General features: G+C 41.7%; 1 protein-coding gene across 4 annotated transcripts in view; it reads left to right on the plus strand.

Annotated features, from left to right (window-relative positions):
- The window catches only part of Dclk1 (doublecortin like kinase 1), a 348060-nt gene that overhangs the window by 226242 nt on the left and 105722 nt on the right, over nucleotides 1-16096 (plus strand). For all 4 annotated transcript variants that reach the window (XM_070002974.1, XM_070002971.1, XM_070002969.1 and 1 more), the window contains exon 5: nucleotides 13703-13819. In XM_070002974.1, the coding sequence (XP_069859075.1) occupies nucleotides 13703-13819 (117 nt within the window). The remainder of the gene's footprint in view (nucleotides 1-13702; nucleotides 13820-16096) is intronic.

Raw genomic sequence — 16096 nt, forward strand, 5'->3', positions numbered from 1 at the left:
GAAGTGATACCTCTCCCAGGACTTGAGGACAAGTCAGGAGAGATGGTGTGCTGATCTCCTAGGTGATCAGAAATAGGGCCACAGAAATCCAAGGTATGACAGAGAAAGAGAATTTTCTGAGCCATGGTGATTGCCATGGTAATCGCCATTGCTGAGTTCAGTACTCCAGACAACAGCTGTAGGAGAGCTGTGTGCACTATGGAAATAAATGAAGAACAAGCAAGTGAGAAAAATGAAGGCTATTTATTCTGAGCTCAATATAGCAAAGAGTTAGCTACCACCATCTGCATTTTGGCAAAGACTCAAAGACAGGCAAAGGACCGGGGAAGCTTTGTCGTGGGAGAAAGGGAAGTTCAGAAGAGCCTGATGGAGGCTATCTGTGTGGGGAAGCTGGAGTCAAGCTGTCCAACAATGGGGTATTCCAGAGGATTGGTCAGAGGATGAACTTGCCTTTTTCTAGTTGATCTCAAGTTGAGATAAGAACAGAAATTAGGGACGCTGTCAGTTATCAATCAGTCTCTGGCCGTCTCAGCTCGAATGTTATGGGGGGGGGGGGGTTGCTGCTTGGGTTCCTAGACTGGTACTAAGGGAAAGCTCCCTTCCCTTCCCTTCCCTTCCCTTCCCTTCCCTTCCCTTCCCTTCCCTTCCCTTCCCTTCCCTTCCCTTCCCTTCCCTTCCCTTCCCTTCCCTTCCCTTCCCTTCCCTTCCCTTCCCTTCCCTTCCCTTCCCTTCCCTTCCCTTCCCTTCCCTTCCCTTCCCTTCCCTTCCCTTCCCTTCCCTTCCCTTCCCTTCCCTTCCCTTCCCTTCCCTTCCCTTCCCTTCCCTTCCCTTCCCTTCCCTTCCCTTCCCTTCCCTTCCCTTCCCTTCCCTTCCCTTCCCTTCCCTTCCCTTCCCTTCCCTTCCCTTCCCTTCCCTTCCCTTCCCTTCCCTTCCCTTCCCTTCCCTTCCCTTCCCTTCCCTTCCCTTCCCTTCCCTTCCCTTCCCTTCCCTTCCCTTCCCTTCCCTTCCCTTCCCTTCCCTCTTCCCTTCCCTCTTCCCTTCCCTTCCCTTCCCTCTTCCCTTCCCTTCCCTTCCCTTCCCTTCCCTTCCCTTCCCTTCCCTTCCCTTCCCTTCCCTTCCCTTCCCTTCCCTTCCCTTCCCTTCCCTTCCCTTCCCTTCCCTTCCCTTCCCTTCCCTTCCCTTCCCTTCCCTTCCCTTCCCTTCCCTTCCCTTCCCTTCCCTTCCCTTCCCTTCCCTTCCCTTCCCTTCCCTTCCCTTCCCTTCCCTTCCCTTCCCTTCCCTTCCCTTCCCTTCCCTTCCCTTCCCTTCCCTTCCCTTCCCTTCCCTTCCCTTCCCTTCCCTTCCCTTCCCTTCCCTTCCCTTCCCTTCCCTTCCCTTCCCTTCCCTTCCCTTCCCTTCCCTTCCCTTCCCTCTCCTCTCCTTCCCTCTCCTCTCCTTCCCTCTCCTCTCCTTCCCTTCCCTTCCCTTCCCTTCCCTTCCCTCTCCTTCCCTTCCCTTCCCTCTCCTCCCCTTCCCTCTCCTCTCCTTCCCTCTCCTCACCTTCCCTTCCCTTCCCTCTCCTCCCCTTCCCTCTCCTCTCCTTCCCTCTCCTCACCTTCCCTTCCCTTCCCTTCCCTTCCCTTCCCTTCCCTCTCCTTCCCCCTTCCTCCTTCCCCCTTCCCCCTTTGCCCTTGCCTTTCCTTCTCCTTTTTTTCTTAGTCCTGGGGCTTGAACTCAGGGCCTGGGCACTGTCTTGGAGCTTTTGTGCTCAAAGCTACTGCTCTACCACTTGAACTATAGTTCTACTTCTGAATTTATGGTGCTCAATTGGAGAAAAGAGTCCTATGAATTTTCCTGCCTAGCTTGTCTTTGAACCACAGTCCTTAGCTCTCAGCCTCCTGAGTAGCCAACAGCCCTTGGCAATTGTTCTGACTTTTATAATGAATTTCTAGTGTGCTATCTCCCTGGGTATTTGGCATGGATGACAGAATGGTCTTCTAGACAGGCTGCTGCAGGTTGTCAGTTTGTATATATATAAGAGAGAGAAAGAGTATATGCCCATAGTATGGTATATACCCATATATATGTATGAATGTATATATAGATTGATATATGTGTGCATACATGTATATATATGTAATATACTTTGATATATGTGTATATACATGCATATATACATACATACACAATACACATACATGAATGCATGTATGCATACATAAATACATACATAAAAACCAAGTATTACCTGTATGACTATTCAGTCTCACAACACTGTCAGACTTTCAGTGAACACAGGAAGGCATTGCACTTGAACCCAAAGATGGGGAACTCCTGACATTGGAGTAAAGACCCACTCAGCATCTGAGATTCATTCAAACCTCTCACTGAAGATGCCTAAGATTTTTATGAGAAGAAATTCAAAACCATGCAATTGGGACTTTTCAATTTTAGTGACTGTGTTCAAAAAGATGGAAAAGACGCTTGGTGGAGCCTCATCCATTAATAAAGTGTTAGAAGACAATGAAAAAAAGACCCCTTTCTGGACATATTTACTGCCAATAATGTTGAGTGCTTTTGAGAGAAAAAATTTACTGGGTACACTTCAGAAGGATAGGGTACTGATTTCAAATCAGCTAGTGAGCACATGGTGGCATTGATTGCAGAAATGCTGTCAGGCTTAATGACTCTGGTTACAAATCCTCACCTCCATAGGTTAGAACAAAAATCTCCTACATGAGAACTCTTAGCTCTCAATGAGAGAGGTCCAGGATTACTGTTTTGAGATGCATTTCAAACAGATCATTAAAGTGGTCAAGTGATAGATTGTCATAGGGAGAAAACAAGAAAAAAAATCTCTGTGAGGGAGTTGTGATTAAAGTAGGCAGGAAAAGGTCTTGACTTAGAATGCCGCTGATCACAACCTGTGCTCCTGATACTTCTGTAACACAGGGGCTTGCACACACAATGTGAAGTCATCTCCAAGGCCTCCTCTACTTCCAAAACATTTCAAGGTACCATGTTCTCCGAGGTGAATTAAGCATTGGATTTCCGTCCAGTTGTAAACACACATCCTAAGACCTTCAGTATTGCCAGTTGCATCAGCTATATTGCAGTGGATTCATTAAAGCCTCACAAAATATCAACTCATGGTGGCTAAACCTCTGAAACCCAAACAGGAAGTTGGTGATGGCTTCATTAATACCACCAAGAACTTCTTAAGGGTTTTGTCAGGAAGCAGCCTTAAGTTTCCAGCTGTAGGCAATAGTTCTCCACCAGGAGATACTTGGCAATGTGTAGAGACATTATGTCCATCACCATTAGGAAGGTCTTTCTGGTATGTAGTGGTAAGAGGCCAAGAATGGATTATACAATCCTTGGTCTCTACCAGAAATAGTTACTGGCTCTAACCTATATGTGTGAAAGGTGGGACAATGGGAAGAGCATTAAGACCAGCTTCGGTTTCAGGGGAAGAAATCTTTTCCTCTAACTCAGTCCAGACCTTAACTCCAGACTTTATATATTTTTCATGTCTACTTTGAGGCTGTGTCAGTCTTGGTGGTTTTTATCCAGGACATGTTGCAGTGGGAGTTAGGGGGAGCAATGGTTGCTCCAAAACTCACAGACAGTGATAATGGGGACTCCAGTGGGAGCAGAAGCACAGACAGGTCTCAGTCCTTGCCTAGAGCTTCCAGGCAGCTCTTCTTGATGTGGAGTCTGTCCTTCCTTATTGTCTCCTTTCCTTCAGGGCCGAAGCTCACACCTGACCAACTAGGACCCTGTGTGTAAAACATTTGGGGGTGAGAGAAATAAGACAGGAGGAATCTGAGCTAGCAGACAATTTCCTAGAGCAAAACTGTCCTTCCTCCCCCTCAAGACCTCAACACAGTTCTGGACTATGAAATGGAAGAAATGACCTTTTCTCTCATTTGACTGTTAGGGAAAAGGAAAGGAAGAAAGGGAAAAAAACAAACTTTGGAAAGGAGACTCACTCATGCTATCAAAACAGTAGGTCGGAGCAGTGACTCTTGAGATGTTAATACAGCAAATGCCAGCACCATACAGCCTTCTGCAGATGTTATATAACTCATGAGCTCCCAGCCAGGGCCTCGGGAGCCACACAGGGTAGGGAGCACGTGGGTGCCAGCTGGAGTGCTTAGCTGGCGTTCTGACAGCTGTGCTGGGCTAGTTCAGGTGCCGACTGAGACACACGTGCCTATATTTTTAGAAGGCATTTTAAAAAAATCTCAGTTTCTAATCTCATATTAAACCATTCCAATTGATGCCTCTGCCTTTAATTTAATCTGCTCCAAACCTTGTATATTTTTTCTTTTTCTTTCTTTATTGTATGGCAGTACTGAAGCTTGAACTCAGGACCTGGGCACTATCCCTGAACTATTTTTGCTCAAGGCTGGAACTCTGTCACTTGAGCCATGGTTCCACTTCTGTCTCCTTGATGGAGATAAGAGTCTCATGGACTTCCCTGCCCAGGTTGGCTTTGAACCGTGATCCTCAGATCTCATCCTCTTGAGTAGCTAAGATTACAGGTATAAGGCACAAGGGCCCAGTTCAAACCTTATGTTTCTTTATACTTTTAACAATGTCTCAGTCTTTATTGCTTTTATCCCAGACATGTGGAATAGGGAGCCTAAGAAAACAGCATTTGTTCCAAAGCTCTCTCAGACAGTAGTGACGGGGGCTCCAGTGGGAGCAGCAGGCTAGCACAGGACAGGGTTCAGTCCTGCTGAGAGCATGGGGCTGAGGAGATGCTCACTGGTCCATCTTGTAAGGAGCACTTGAGGCAATGATTTTGTAACAGCAAATTTCATTGTATTTCCATAGGAAGTAAGCATACGTTCATCAATTATGTCACAATAGCTCTGTCCCACTCATCCACACAGAGAAGCTAGAGGCTAAATGAGATTGCTGAAGGCTCCAATGTAGGAGATGAACAATTCTCCAGACACTGGAGGGGCTCAAGGAGAGTTGGACAACTTTCTGGAGACAGGGAGAGAAATCTGAAAGAGTTTTGATTCAGGGACCGTTGATAAATCCTGATGTTCTAGAAGTTTCCTTCCAACTCAGAGACTATGTGAGGGCAACATTTGGGGAAGTTAGTGAACCAGAAATGTCGTTTTTTTTCTTCTCCTCATTGATCTTGTGCCATTTTTATCTACTCTAGAACTGAATGTGCTTCCTGACTTCTTTGCATATAGCAGCAGAGAGGAATATTATTCTATTCAGAGGCTTTGTACTTTTGCCAAATAAAAGGAGACTTGTCTTTGTAGTTGAGAGAGGGCAGAAAGCATAAAGGATATAGGGCTCATAATGAAGTCTTCTAGAATGGAAAGACATGAGAACTTTTTTTCCTACCAAGAGCCATTTAGATATTTGTAACATCATTCAAGGGCCATACAAAATTATCAGGACAGGCAGCCAAGAAGAACATGTCTTTCCCATGTATCCAATGATTTAATGGGCTTTATACATTTATACAATGCAAAGCCTGTATGTTCTCCACCCTAGTGAGGTGGACTTGAATCATTGTAATAATTTGCATCAATTAAACCTAGAATAGAGGCACTTTGAGGCCTCTAACTTGAGAATGATTTTATCCTGGCTTATTTTATTTTTGTGCTGGTTACTGGGGTTTGAACCCAAGGCCTCACTTTCTTTCTTACCATTCTCTACTCAAGGCTGGTGCTCTGCCACTTGAGCCTCACCTCCATTCTAGCTTTTTGCTGGTTAATTAGAGATAAGAGTCTCATGGACTTTCCTTCCCACACTGGCTGTCCTCTGGGAATCAGTTCTCAGACTTCTGCATAGCTAGGATTATAGATGTGAGCCACGGGTCTCCAGTTTTATCCTGGCTGATTGAAAAAAAAAGAGGTTACAAGAATAAAAACACTCCTTACCTAAAGAGTGTGCCCTAATCAGTATGCAGCACACCACCAAGTTTGTCTAGACACCTAGTAGTCCTCACTTTGGAGACTCAAGAGTCTCCAAAAGGTACAAATGGCCCCTTGAGAAGAATGACCCTTCTGTACTCTGAGGTGAGCTGTGGGTGCCTGCAGTGCAGTTCTGCAGTGATTATTTCTATTCCTCAGCATTTTCTATAGCACTTCAGCCTACATACCAACTGCTTCTAAGTGGAGGGAGGTTCTGCCTAAATGGAAATTCTCCTGCCACTGGGAACCTGGCCAAAGAATATGTTCTATAACGCCCTACACCTCACCATCTGGGTTGTCTCTCTGAAGCCATTCATCACAGAATGCCCATTTCTTGAGAGGCCTGACTGGAGATGGGAAACATTTTCACTTCTCCCTTACCAAATCCTCAGGATGTCTGTGAAACCAATGAAAATACAAACCAGATGAAGGCTGATACACTTACCTTGAACCATGAGGTATTTAGAAACTTGCCAATGCAGAGATTTAATCAAACCTTGCTCACTTTCTTTACTTGTTACAGGAGGCTCAGTCACCAAGGAATCAATTCATGTTTGGTCTGATTTCCTATAGGTATTAGTCAGCTTTAAATGAATATAAAGGAATGCATGAGACATGAAATTTATAGAGAAAAAAGGCTTACTTTGGCTCATAGTTCCAGAAGGTTCAACATCTAAGATTGGGCAGTGTTATTCATTGGTTTGAGCCTTTGGAGGATGGCACGTTGTTGAAAGGGCATGTGGTCTGTGGTGGAGCAAACTCCTTCCATCTCAAGCCAGGAGTATAATCAGAGAGAGAGAGAGAGAGACAGAGAGATAGACAGACTGACAGGCAGGCAGGCAGGCAGACAGACAGAAAGAAAGAAAGAAAGAAAGAAAGAAAGAAAGAAAGAAAGAAAGAAAGAAAGAAAGAAAGAAAGAAAGAAAGAAAGACAAGAAGGCACTAAGGCAAGATATATCCTTCAAAGGTGTGCCCTTAGTGACCCACTTATTCCAACCAGGCCTCAGCTCCTAATATCCATTTGGTATGAACTCATTACTGGCTTAACCCAATGATGAAGTTGTTTCCCTCATTATTCAATCACTTCTCAATAGTTCCACCAACTTCTATTTGCTTAGTCCTTCCACTGTATTAGATACTGTAAGCAATCTAGAAATGAGTTAAAGCACACAAGAAGTTGTATATAGAGAGAGATGCTATGTAAATAATACTCCATGTCAGCCAAGCATAGTATTCACTATGCAAATGTATGCTTGTAATCCTAGCTACTCAGGAGGCTGAGAGCTGAAGGGCGAGGCAGAAATGTCTGTGAGACTCTTCTCTCCAATTAATCAGCAAAAAGCCAAAAGTGGAAGTGTGGATCAATGGTAGCATCCCAGTCTTAAGTCAAAAAGCTAAACAAGAATAAGAGGCTGAATTCACACTCTAGTAGTGGCATAAATAATAAACAAATAAACTGTGATTTCATGTAAGAGGTTTGCGCAGTCACAGTTTTAGTATAAATGGTGGCAGAATGATGCTGTAACCAAAGTCCTGTGGACAGCAAGGGACAGCTTCAGTTTAGGTAGACTATGATCTTAACTATCAGGCCTGGCCACTTCTTCCATGGGTTTTACTGTAGTTCTTCTATATCACCCTTTCAGCCTTTCATCAGCCTCAGTACTGTACTCCCTAAAAAGGAGTTTCTGCCTTGCTTAGTATCTCTACAGTCAAAGGAAAGGCATTTTCCTACTCCTTAGAGAACTGCTCCATACAATGTGTGTCCAATGGAATGAAGAAGCAATTGCCCCCCAAAGTCAGTGAAATATAGCCTTTGTTGAAAGAAAGAACAAGGCAGTGGTGTTTACTGGACACTTAGGTTATATTGTTCCCAATGTTTCCAAATTGTGCGTTTAGATTTTTGGCATTGTTTTGAAAGTAATTCAGTATGTGTTTTTCTCACTGCATTTATTATCATGGCAAAATAGAGTAACCATTTAAATTAATTAAAATACTTCATATCTGAACTTTAATTGAAAAGATAGGTCTGTGTGTATGAGTGTGAGAGAGAGAGAGAGAGAAAGAGAGAGAGAGGGAGAGAGGGGAGAGAGAAAAAGAGAGAGACAGAGAGAAAGCTTGATTTGATTTATATCTTCATACCACAAAACTCCTTAACTGTGTCTATTTCGACCCCGGGAGGAGACAAGAAAATAATTACTATATCTTGTATTGTTTCTGTTTGTGTTTTTTAGCCCAAGCCTTCAGAATCATACTAATCCCCAATATGAATCACAAAGCCTTACTCTTCCCCTGAAAGAACTTGGTATATAATTTGTAATATTTTATTTGTAATCATCTTTAAGATTCCATGTCTTAAACTCTCTAAGTTATTGTTTTATTGTAGCTCCACTTCTCCAAGAGAATTCATTATTTGCTTTTCAGACCAATTGATGGAAAATTAGTTTTAAGATCTTCAACTTTTAATTTATGTAATAGTGATAGCTCATTGTTTACTGTCCTTCCTAAGATCTATCATCACTCACTCATCATCTGCTCTTGGCCATGGATATCAATAGAAATTTCCTAGGCTGTGTTCACAAGGCAACAACATAATTAGGCCACACCATCAGATACTGGGGTGAGAAGGCACTTAGGAAGTCCAGAGCTTTAGATTCTAAACCTCTCTGAGACTCAGTTTCCTCTTCTGAAAAGGGAGGATCAGCTCAGAGAAAACTAAGAGTTCACACAAATGCTAGCAGAACCAATAGCAAACCAGGCCAATATTCATTGATCAGCTATTACTTGTTTTAAAATAACCACTAGTTAGTACCTAATGGAGCAAGGAAGTAGGGAGGCAGAGTAATAAATGAATAATTTTGTTTGGTTAATACTATGGCAAGGGATGAATTTTTTTAAAAAAATAGTGGAAGCTATGGAAGCTCAAGTTATGACATGAGCCCAGAAACTTTCAGTGCCTCAAAAATCTCCAGAAAGGACTATATTTTCTCTAAGACTGTTGTTGACTAAAATAACTAGCACATCTCTGGTATCTGGAAAAATGTCAACTTAGTGTGATGAGTTTGGTTCTGTTACACTAGTCTAGAGCCCTGACTGGTAGTTAGGGTCCTCACTAGCAAGTCTTGCACCTGTAGCCAACAGCATGAGACAAACCCTAAAATCAACATCTTAATTCTTGTTGTGGTTCCACAATGGCTGTGATGAACAATGTGCACCATCTGGTAGCTTTCTATTTTAACTGTTCATTCTGGCTAGCTAGAGGCTGAACTTTCAAAACTATGATTTTTAAAAATTTATATGGCCTCTAAATGTCCATGACCTGAGACAAAAAGCCTGGGTCATCCTGCCCTTGTCTGTCATCTTCCTTTTGATTTAGGATGAGAAGATGTATTGCTATTGAAAAATAATTTGTTGAACTAAGCCAACATTGTTTTCAAATATGAATCTTGTGAAATAAAAATTAGCAAAGCCAAAAACAAAGATTTTCTACATGCCAGACTCCAAGTTCCAACTTTGTTCTCCACACTACCTGCAGCTCTCAGTGCCTGGCACAGTGGTTACTTTATCAAAATATGGTTGGTGGAAGCGTGCTCATGAACCCACCACAACATGGTGATCCAGATGGGTAGTTAAAATACTTTCAAAAGGCAAGGCAAAAATCTAGGACAAAGTCCAGAATGTGCTGTCAGTTATGAGGATAGACTCTTAAGCTAATTTGAGATCTTGTTCACATGGTCCAGAGCTCAGGTTTGAGCAGGAACACATCCTTATCCATTATTGTCCCATGTCATATGAACAGTCCTGGTGTTTCTGATCATATCTTTTCTGTTGTAAATGTGATTTTCTGGGTTAACCTGTCTTAATTTTTGTTGACATGCCTAAATGAGTCCCTTTTGTTTTCTTTTTTTTTTCCTTTTCAAAACAAAATCAACTTCCCATGCCCCCTGGTCAGGTCCGAAGAGCTAACAGTGGCCCAAAGTTACTAGGAAAAACTGAGTAGGCTCAGTTTATTATTTACTTTTCTCATCATTGCAACAGAATGCTTGACAAGCAATTTAAAAGAAAGAAATATTTTCTCGTTTCTTTTTACTTGTACCAGTTCTAGGGCTTCTACTCAGGACACAGGCTGTATCCTCAAGCATTTTTTTGCTCAAGGCTAGTGCTCTACCACCCAGGCTTTTTATCCACTTCTAGTTTTTTTTTTTTTAATAATTAATTCGAGAAAAGACTCTCACAGACTCTCCTGCCCTGGCTAGCTTCAAACTGCAGTCCTCAGATCTCTGCCTCCTGGGTAGCTAGGATTATAGGTATAAGGCACCAGTGTTCAGATGGAAGATTTTTATTTTGGCTCATGGTTTCTAAGATGTCAGTCCATCATGGCTGGGAGGGTATGGTGGATAGGAAGAAGCCAGACAAAATATAGCCTCAAGGACCCATCTTCAGTGACCTACTTCTTTCAGCTAGACCCATATCTTACTTTCACTATCTCCCATTAATACCATCATATTATGAATTCACCAAGGGATTAATCTATTCATTAGCTCAGAGTGCTAATGTTCTAATCATTTCTGCCATCAGAGACATCATACCATCATAGACATCCCTAGAGATGTGCCTTACTAAGCTCCTAGGTGTTTCTCAATCCAGTAAAGCTGACCGTAAGGATTAACCATCACACTCAGTAATACCCCGATTCATTTATTTCTGCTTTTAGCCATGAAGAAAAAGAGAGGGCAGAAGTATGGTTTCAAACATTCCTCTTTTTCCTCCTCTTCTTCCCTTTCCTACTTCTATTTTCCTTCCCTTTCTTCTCTACCATTTGCTCTTCTATGTTCTTCATGAAATTTTCCCTGTTTGTTTTATCTCAGTTCAATTATGGAACTCTTCTCTATGCAATATCTCCTATTTCTAGTCTGGTAATATTTATATTGCATATAGAACCCTACTCCTTTATTATTTAACTAAACAATGTCAACTACAGTAGATAAAGAAAAGAAAGATATTGTAAGTTTTTAATTGCATAAATAGAGAAGAAAATTATAAAGATAAAAATCACATATTGGCATTAGATCTGGAATGATGAATTCTTTGTAACTAAAGGATAAGATGTTTAAACTGTATAATGGAAACGTTAATGTATTATACTTTGATTTAAGCTACAATACTTAAAAAAGAATGTAACATGCAAAAGGCTAATCTATTTCAGCAACTGCCTACAAACATAAATATGTATAACATGGTAGACAAAGGGATTCATTTTTGAACCAGGAACACATTCTTACAAACTAATAAGAGAAAGAACAACCTCCACTGCAAATGAAAAAAGATGTGAATGCATAATTGCAAAAGAAATGGTTAATATCCATGTAAGCGAAAAACACAATAGTACAGGCCATCAACCAATTTCGTACTGCAAGCAATTAAGTCTTGCATTTGATTAGAAATCTGAGGGGAAAAAAACTTCTTGGAAAAATAATACTTTACTTCCACGGGAGGGGAGGTGGGGGGGAATATGACCATTCATGATCTACTGAAAGTTATATGGGTCAGACATTTTGGAGAGAAAATTTGCCAAGAGCTTTTAAAGTACTTCTCCATCAGCACACCAAACCAACTTCATTTTGCAAATATTTTTAAGCACCTAGGTATAGAAATTTCATTTTAAACAACAAAGACTAAGTCTATCAGAAGGAGACAGATAACTTGAATTCTCATTTACAAGGTATTATAGGACAATTATGATAGTGAAATACTGAAAGCAAGTTAAATGTCCAAGGGAAGAAGAATCTGATTAATTGTATGTGTGTGCATGCATATGTGTGTGTGTGTGTGTGTGTGTGTGTGTGTGTGTGTGTGTACGAATGTGTACATGCTGAACATAGGACTTTCCACCATCATTATGCATTTTTGTTTGAAGCTAGTGCCCTGCTACTTGAGCCATAGCACCTCTCCTGGCTTTTGGTTAATTGGAGATAGGAGTCTCAAGAACTTTTCTGCCTAGGCTGGCTTTGAACCATGATTCTCAAATCTCAGCCTCCTGAGTAACTAGGATCACAGGTGTGAGCCACCAGGACCTACCCCACCCCCCCCAAAAAAAAAATCAGACTAATTAAATTACAATGCTTTATGTGGTCAAAAGGGATAATACAGCTATTATATTGTGAAAAGGACTGGAAACAGATCAGGATGTTCAGATCATTCCCAGTATTGTTTCAATATACAAATGAGTTGAAACATTCTTGACTTTTGTATACTCCCCTCAAGGAAAAGTAGCATTTGATCATGAGTTATTTGGAGTGCACCTAATATGCTCCTTAATGCTATTTTAGCAACACTAAACATTAATTAGCGTTAGAAGCATATATTTCCTAGTTATGAAACATGGTTTCTTCAGAGCAATATGTATGAAGTTGCACATCATGACTGATCTGTGAAGCTTACAAAGAGTAAAACACATAGGTCTTTGCTATTTATGATCTTAAGAACTGACTTTAATGAATAGGAACATTGAAAAACTTAGGAAAAAATGTTATTCTCATCCTTAGGTCAAGATGGTTTTACAGACACAGTACAAGCACTCTAGCAATTCTGTGCTGTGACACCACATCCTTGTAGTGGGACAACAGCATCTTTTTACCACCATTATCTCATAGTTGTCTTCTTTTTTCTCTTTCTTCTTCTCCTCCCTCTCCTCCTCCTCCTCTTTCTTCCCTTCTCCTCCCCCTCCTCCTCTTCCCCTTCCCCTTCTCCTTCTCCTTCTCCTTCTTCTTCTCCTGCTTCTGCTTCTGCTTCTACTTCGTCCTCCTCCTCGTCCTCCTCCTTCTCCTCTTCTTCTTCCTTCCCTCCTTCCTTCCCTCCTTCCCTCCCTCCCTCCCTCCCTCTTTTCTTTCTTTCTTTCTTTCTTTCTTTCTTTCTTTCTTTCTTTCTTTCTTTCTTTCTTTCTTTCTTTCTTTCTTTCTTTCTTTCTTTCTTTCTTTCTTTCTTTCTTTCTTTCTTTCTTTCTTTCTTTCTTTCTTTCTTTGCCAGTATGGGGGTTTAAACTTAGGGCCCTGTGTATTATCTCTTCACTTTTTTCACTAAAGGTTGGTTCTCAGCCAATTGGGCCACATCCCCATTTCTAGCTTTTCATTTTTGTTGTTGTTCTTAATTAGAGATAAGGGTCTCACAGACTTTACTGCTTGGGTTGGCTTCACTCCATGATCCCCTGATCTCAGGCTCTTGAGTGGCTAGGATTACAGGTGTGAGCCACCGATACCTGGCCCATTAGTATGAGCAAATGTATCACTAGCATCATAACATCCCACAGCATTCTCTGCAAGGTTCCCAGGACAGTACATTTTGACCTATTCTGGCAGATGGAAATCTCCTGTTACATTGCTTGTTTCAGGAAGTTGACCTTTCCTCTAACATGAAAGAACAATGTATCCTGAAAATAAAACACATACACACATCCCTTAAGGGGAAGGTAAAGAGAAAGCTAGTGAATTGCCCCCCTCACCATCCCCTCATTCTAACTGATCCTCAGTAGCAATGCAAAGAAAGTAAATAAGGAGACTTAGCCTGTCATTGACTTTGAATGTCTAAGAAACCCATCCAGATCTCCATCTTTATTCTTTCTGGTTCCATGGTCACTGGTCACTACAGAGCACTGGGCAGGCAGGAAGTAGGTGCAACCAAGGATGGTCTATGGAGATAGGTATATTTCTATTCTTGGATGTATCCATTGCAAGATGGTGTGTGTGCTGGATCCTGATGTATGGTTTTTCTTGTTTCTACAGAATGTCGTGTGGTGAAGTCTACTTCTTACACCAAAATAGCTTCATCGTCCCGCAGGAGCACCACCAAGAGTCCGGGGCCTTCCCGGCGCAGCAAATCCCCGGCCTCTACCAGCTCAGGTAAATCAGGAGCAGATCCCAAAGACATGCTGGGAGGTTTTTTATGCAGGCAGAGCAGAGGGGTGCAAAGCCAGAGCGCGAGATTTGCAAGCCAACAGCAATTCCGGTTTATAATTTTAGAACATCTTGGAGTGGTTGAACAGATTTACCAGAGTCTAGCATGTTGGCTGTAAGGGAAAAAAAAGGGAAAAAAGTTCAAGCTTGAAAAAAAATGTACTTAACAAGAGTCAGGAAACCCAGATCAGCCCACAAATGGAAGCCTTCCACCCATAATCATGGTTATATCATGAAAGTTAGTCTTCCAGAGAGCAGAACCCAGTGTTAGGCATTCATTCTACAGAGATGTGGTCTGTGGAGGGTTTTTGATTTGTTCTGGTTCAACTTGTGTGTAACACAGTTTTGACTCTGGCCTCAGTTTCCTTTCTTGGCTCAGGAGTTAAAAGCAGTGAGGCCTGGAGGGTAGGAAAGGTCCAACTTTGCAGGGAACTCTTCAGGTCTCTCAGTGGGCAGGGGCTGGTGTTGGAGCGGGCTGCACACCCTCAGAATGAAAGTCTCAGGTTTTCCTTTTTTGGTCTTAAAACTTATATGAGTCAGGACTGGGAAGGTGGCTCAGTGGTAGAGTGCTTGCCTAGCATGCCTGAAACCCTGGGTTCCATTCCTCAGTACCATATAAACAGAAAAGGCTGGAAGTGGCGCTGTGGGTCAAGTGGTAGAGTGCTAGCCTGAAGCAAAAAGAAGCTCAGGGACAGTGCCCAGATCCTGAGTTCAAGCCCCAGGAGGGGGGGGGTAGAAGGGGGAACTGACAGGAGTCAGTTACCACAGTGCCATTTTTCTGGTCTCAAGTATATGAAATTTGACTATGGAAGGTGATTACTTATTGAATAATATCAACTGCTGAGTAGAAATTATCAAATGATATAAACTGCAAAGTAATCATCTCAATTTCATGAAGATTGGCTCTCTGAAAATACAGCGATCTTTAGGGGCTACATAGAGGCCTTCTTTAACTCTATAGTGTGATCCTGTTGAACAATGTGTAAGAGAAAAATAGTTTAAAAAGCTCCAAATTGGTGCTGCCTAAGAAGGAACTCATAGCTGTGCTCTGGTGGATTCCTGGATCTCCATCTCCTAAAGTAGCTAGGATTATAGGCTTGAGCCACTGTGCCAGGCACATTTATAAGACTTCTGATCTCCAGGAAATAACTAGTCTAGTCCCTGGATTAAGACTGCAACTTACACCATTAGAAAATACTAGTAGCATAGACGAAATATTAGTCCTACGACACCAACACAATTTCCCAAACATCATGATGTGTGCCAGTGAGGGACAGAAATTTTCCTTGTTAGGTCAGTATTAGAACAAGAGCAAGGAATCCATAATAAATCTTTCTTCTGTCCCTTACTCATTCCTCTTGTTAGGAACTGAGGAATTAGAAGTGATTTATTAATGTAAAGTGTTAACTTGCACATTCAGATGTATCTGTTGTGGGCTTGCTAGTGTCAAGTATTTGCTAGGCACTAATGACACAGAGATGAAAACAAAGAGCCCTTGTTCAAAGAAGCAAATCAATCCAGGTCCCCTAACTAACTTATAAGTAACACAATTAACATAGCTGTGGAATTATTATTAGTATCTATTACAGAGAGGGCCCAAAAAGCTAGAAGTAAAAAAACGAGAAACCCAATGACACAGACAAACAATATCAAGCCCTTAAATAATTGCCTGCTGAGACAGTCAATGAAGAACCACTATGAAATTGGAAACATGGAGCCAGTCACGGTGGCAATAAGCCTGTAATCCTAGCTACTTGGGAGGTGATGATTGAGGCAAAGTAGGGGGGAGGAAGGGAATCGTGGTTTGAGGCCAGCATAGACAAAAAAATAAAGGCAAAGAAAATTTGTGAGATTTCATTGCAACCAGTATCTAAGCACAGTGGTGCACACTTCTCACCCTAACATAAGCATAAATTAGAGGATCACAGTTCAGATGGACCCTGGCATAGAGACAGCCTCTAAAATAAACAACATAAAAAATTCTGGTAGATTTGGCCAAGTGGTAGAAATCCTGTCTGGCAAGTATGAGGTCTGAATTCAAATCCCAGTAGAGGAAGGAAGGAGCAAACAAACTGGAAAGGAAGGAGAAAATTGGGATTTAGATGCTTCTTACAATAACAAGAATATACAAGAGTGTTTAGTATAGCTTGAATCATTATACAGATGTCTTTGGAACAGATATCTTACAAAATATATAATTTAAATAAAATTCTTTCAAGTAAA

Source organism: Dipodomys merriami, unplaced genomic scaffold (assembly GCF_024711535.1).
Source record: "Dipodomys merriami isolate MVZ:Mamm:240054 unplaced genomic scaffold, mDipMer1.0.p SCAF_6, whole genome shotgun sequence".
NCBI classification, from domain to species: Eukaryota; Metazoa; Chordata; class Mammalia; order Rodentia; family Heteromyidae; genus Dipodomys; species Dipodomys merriami.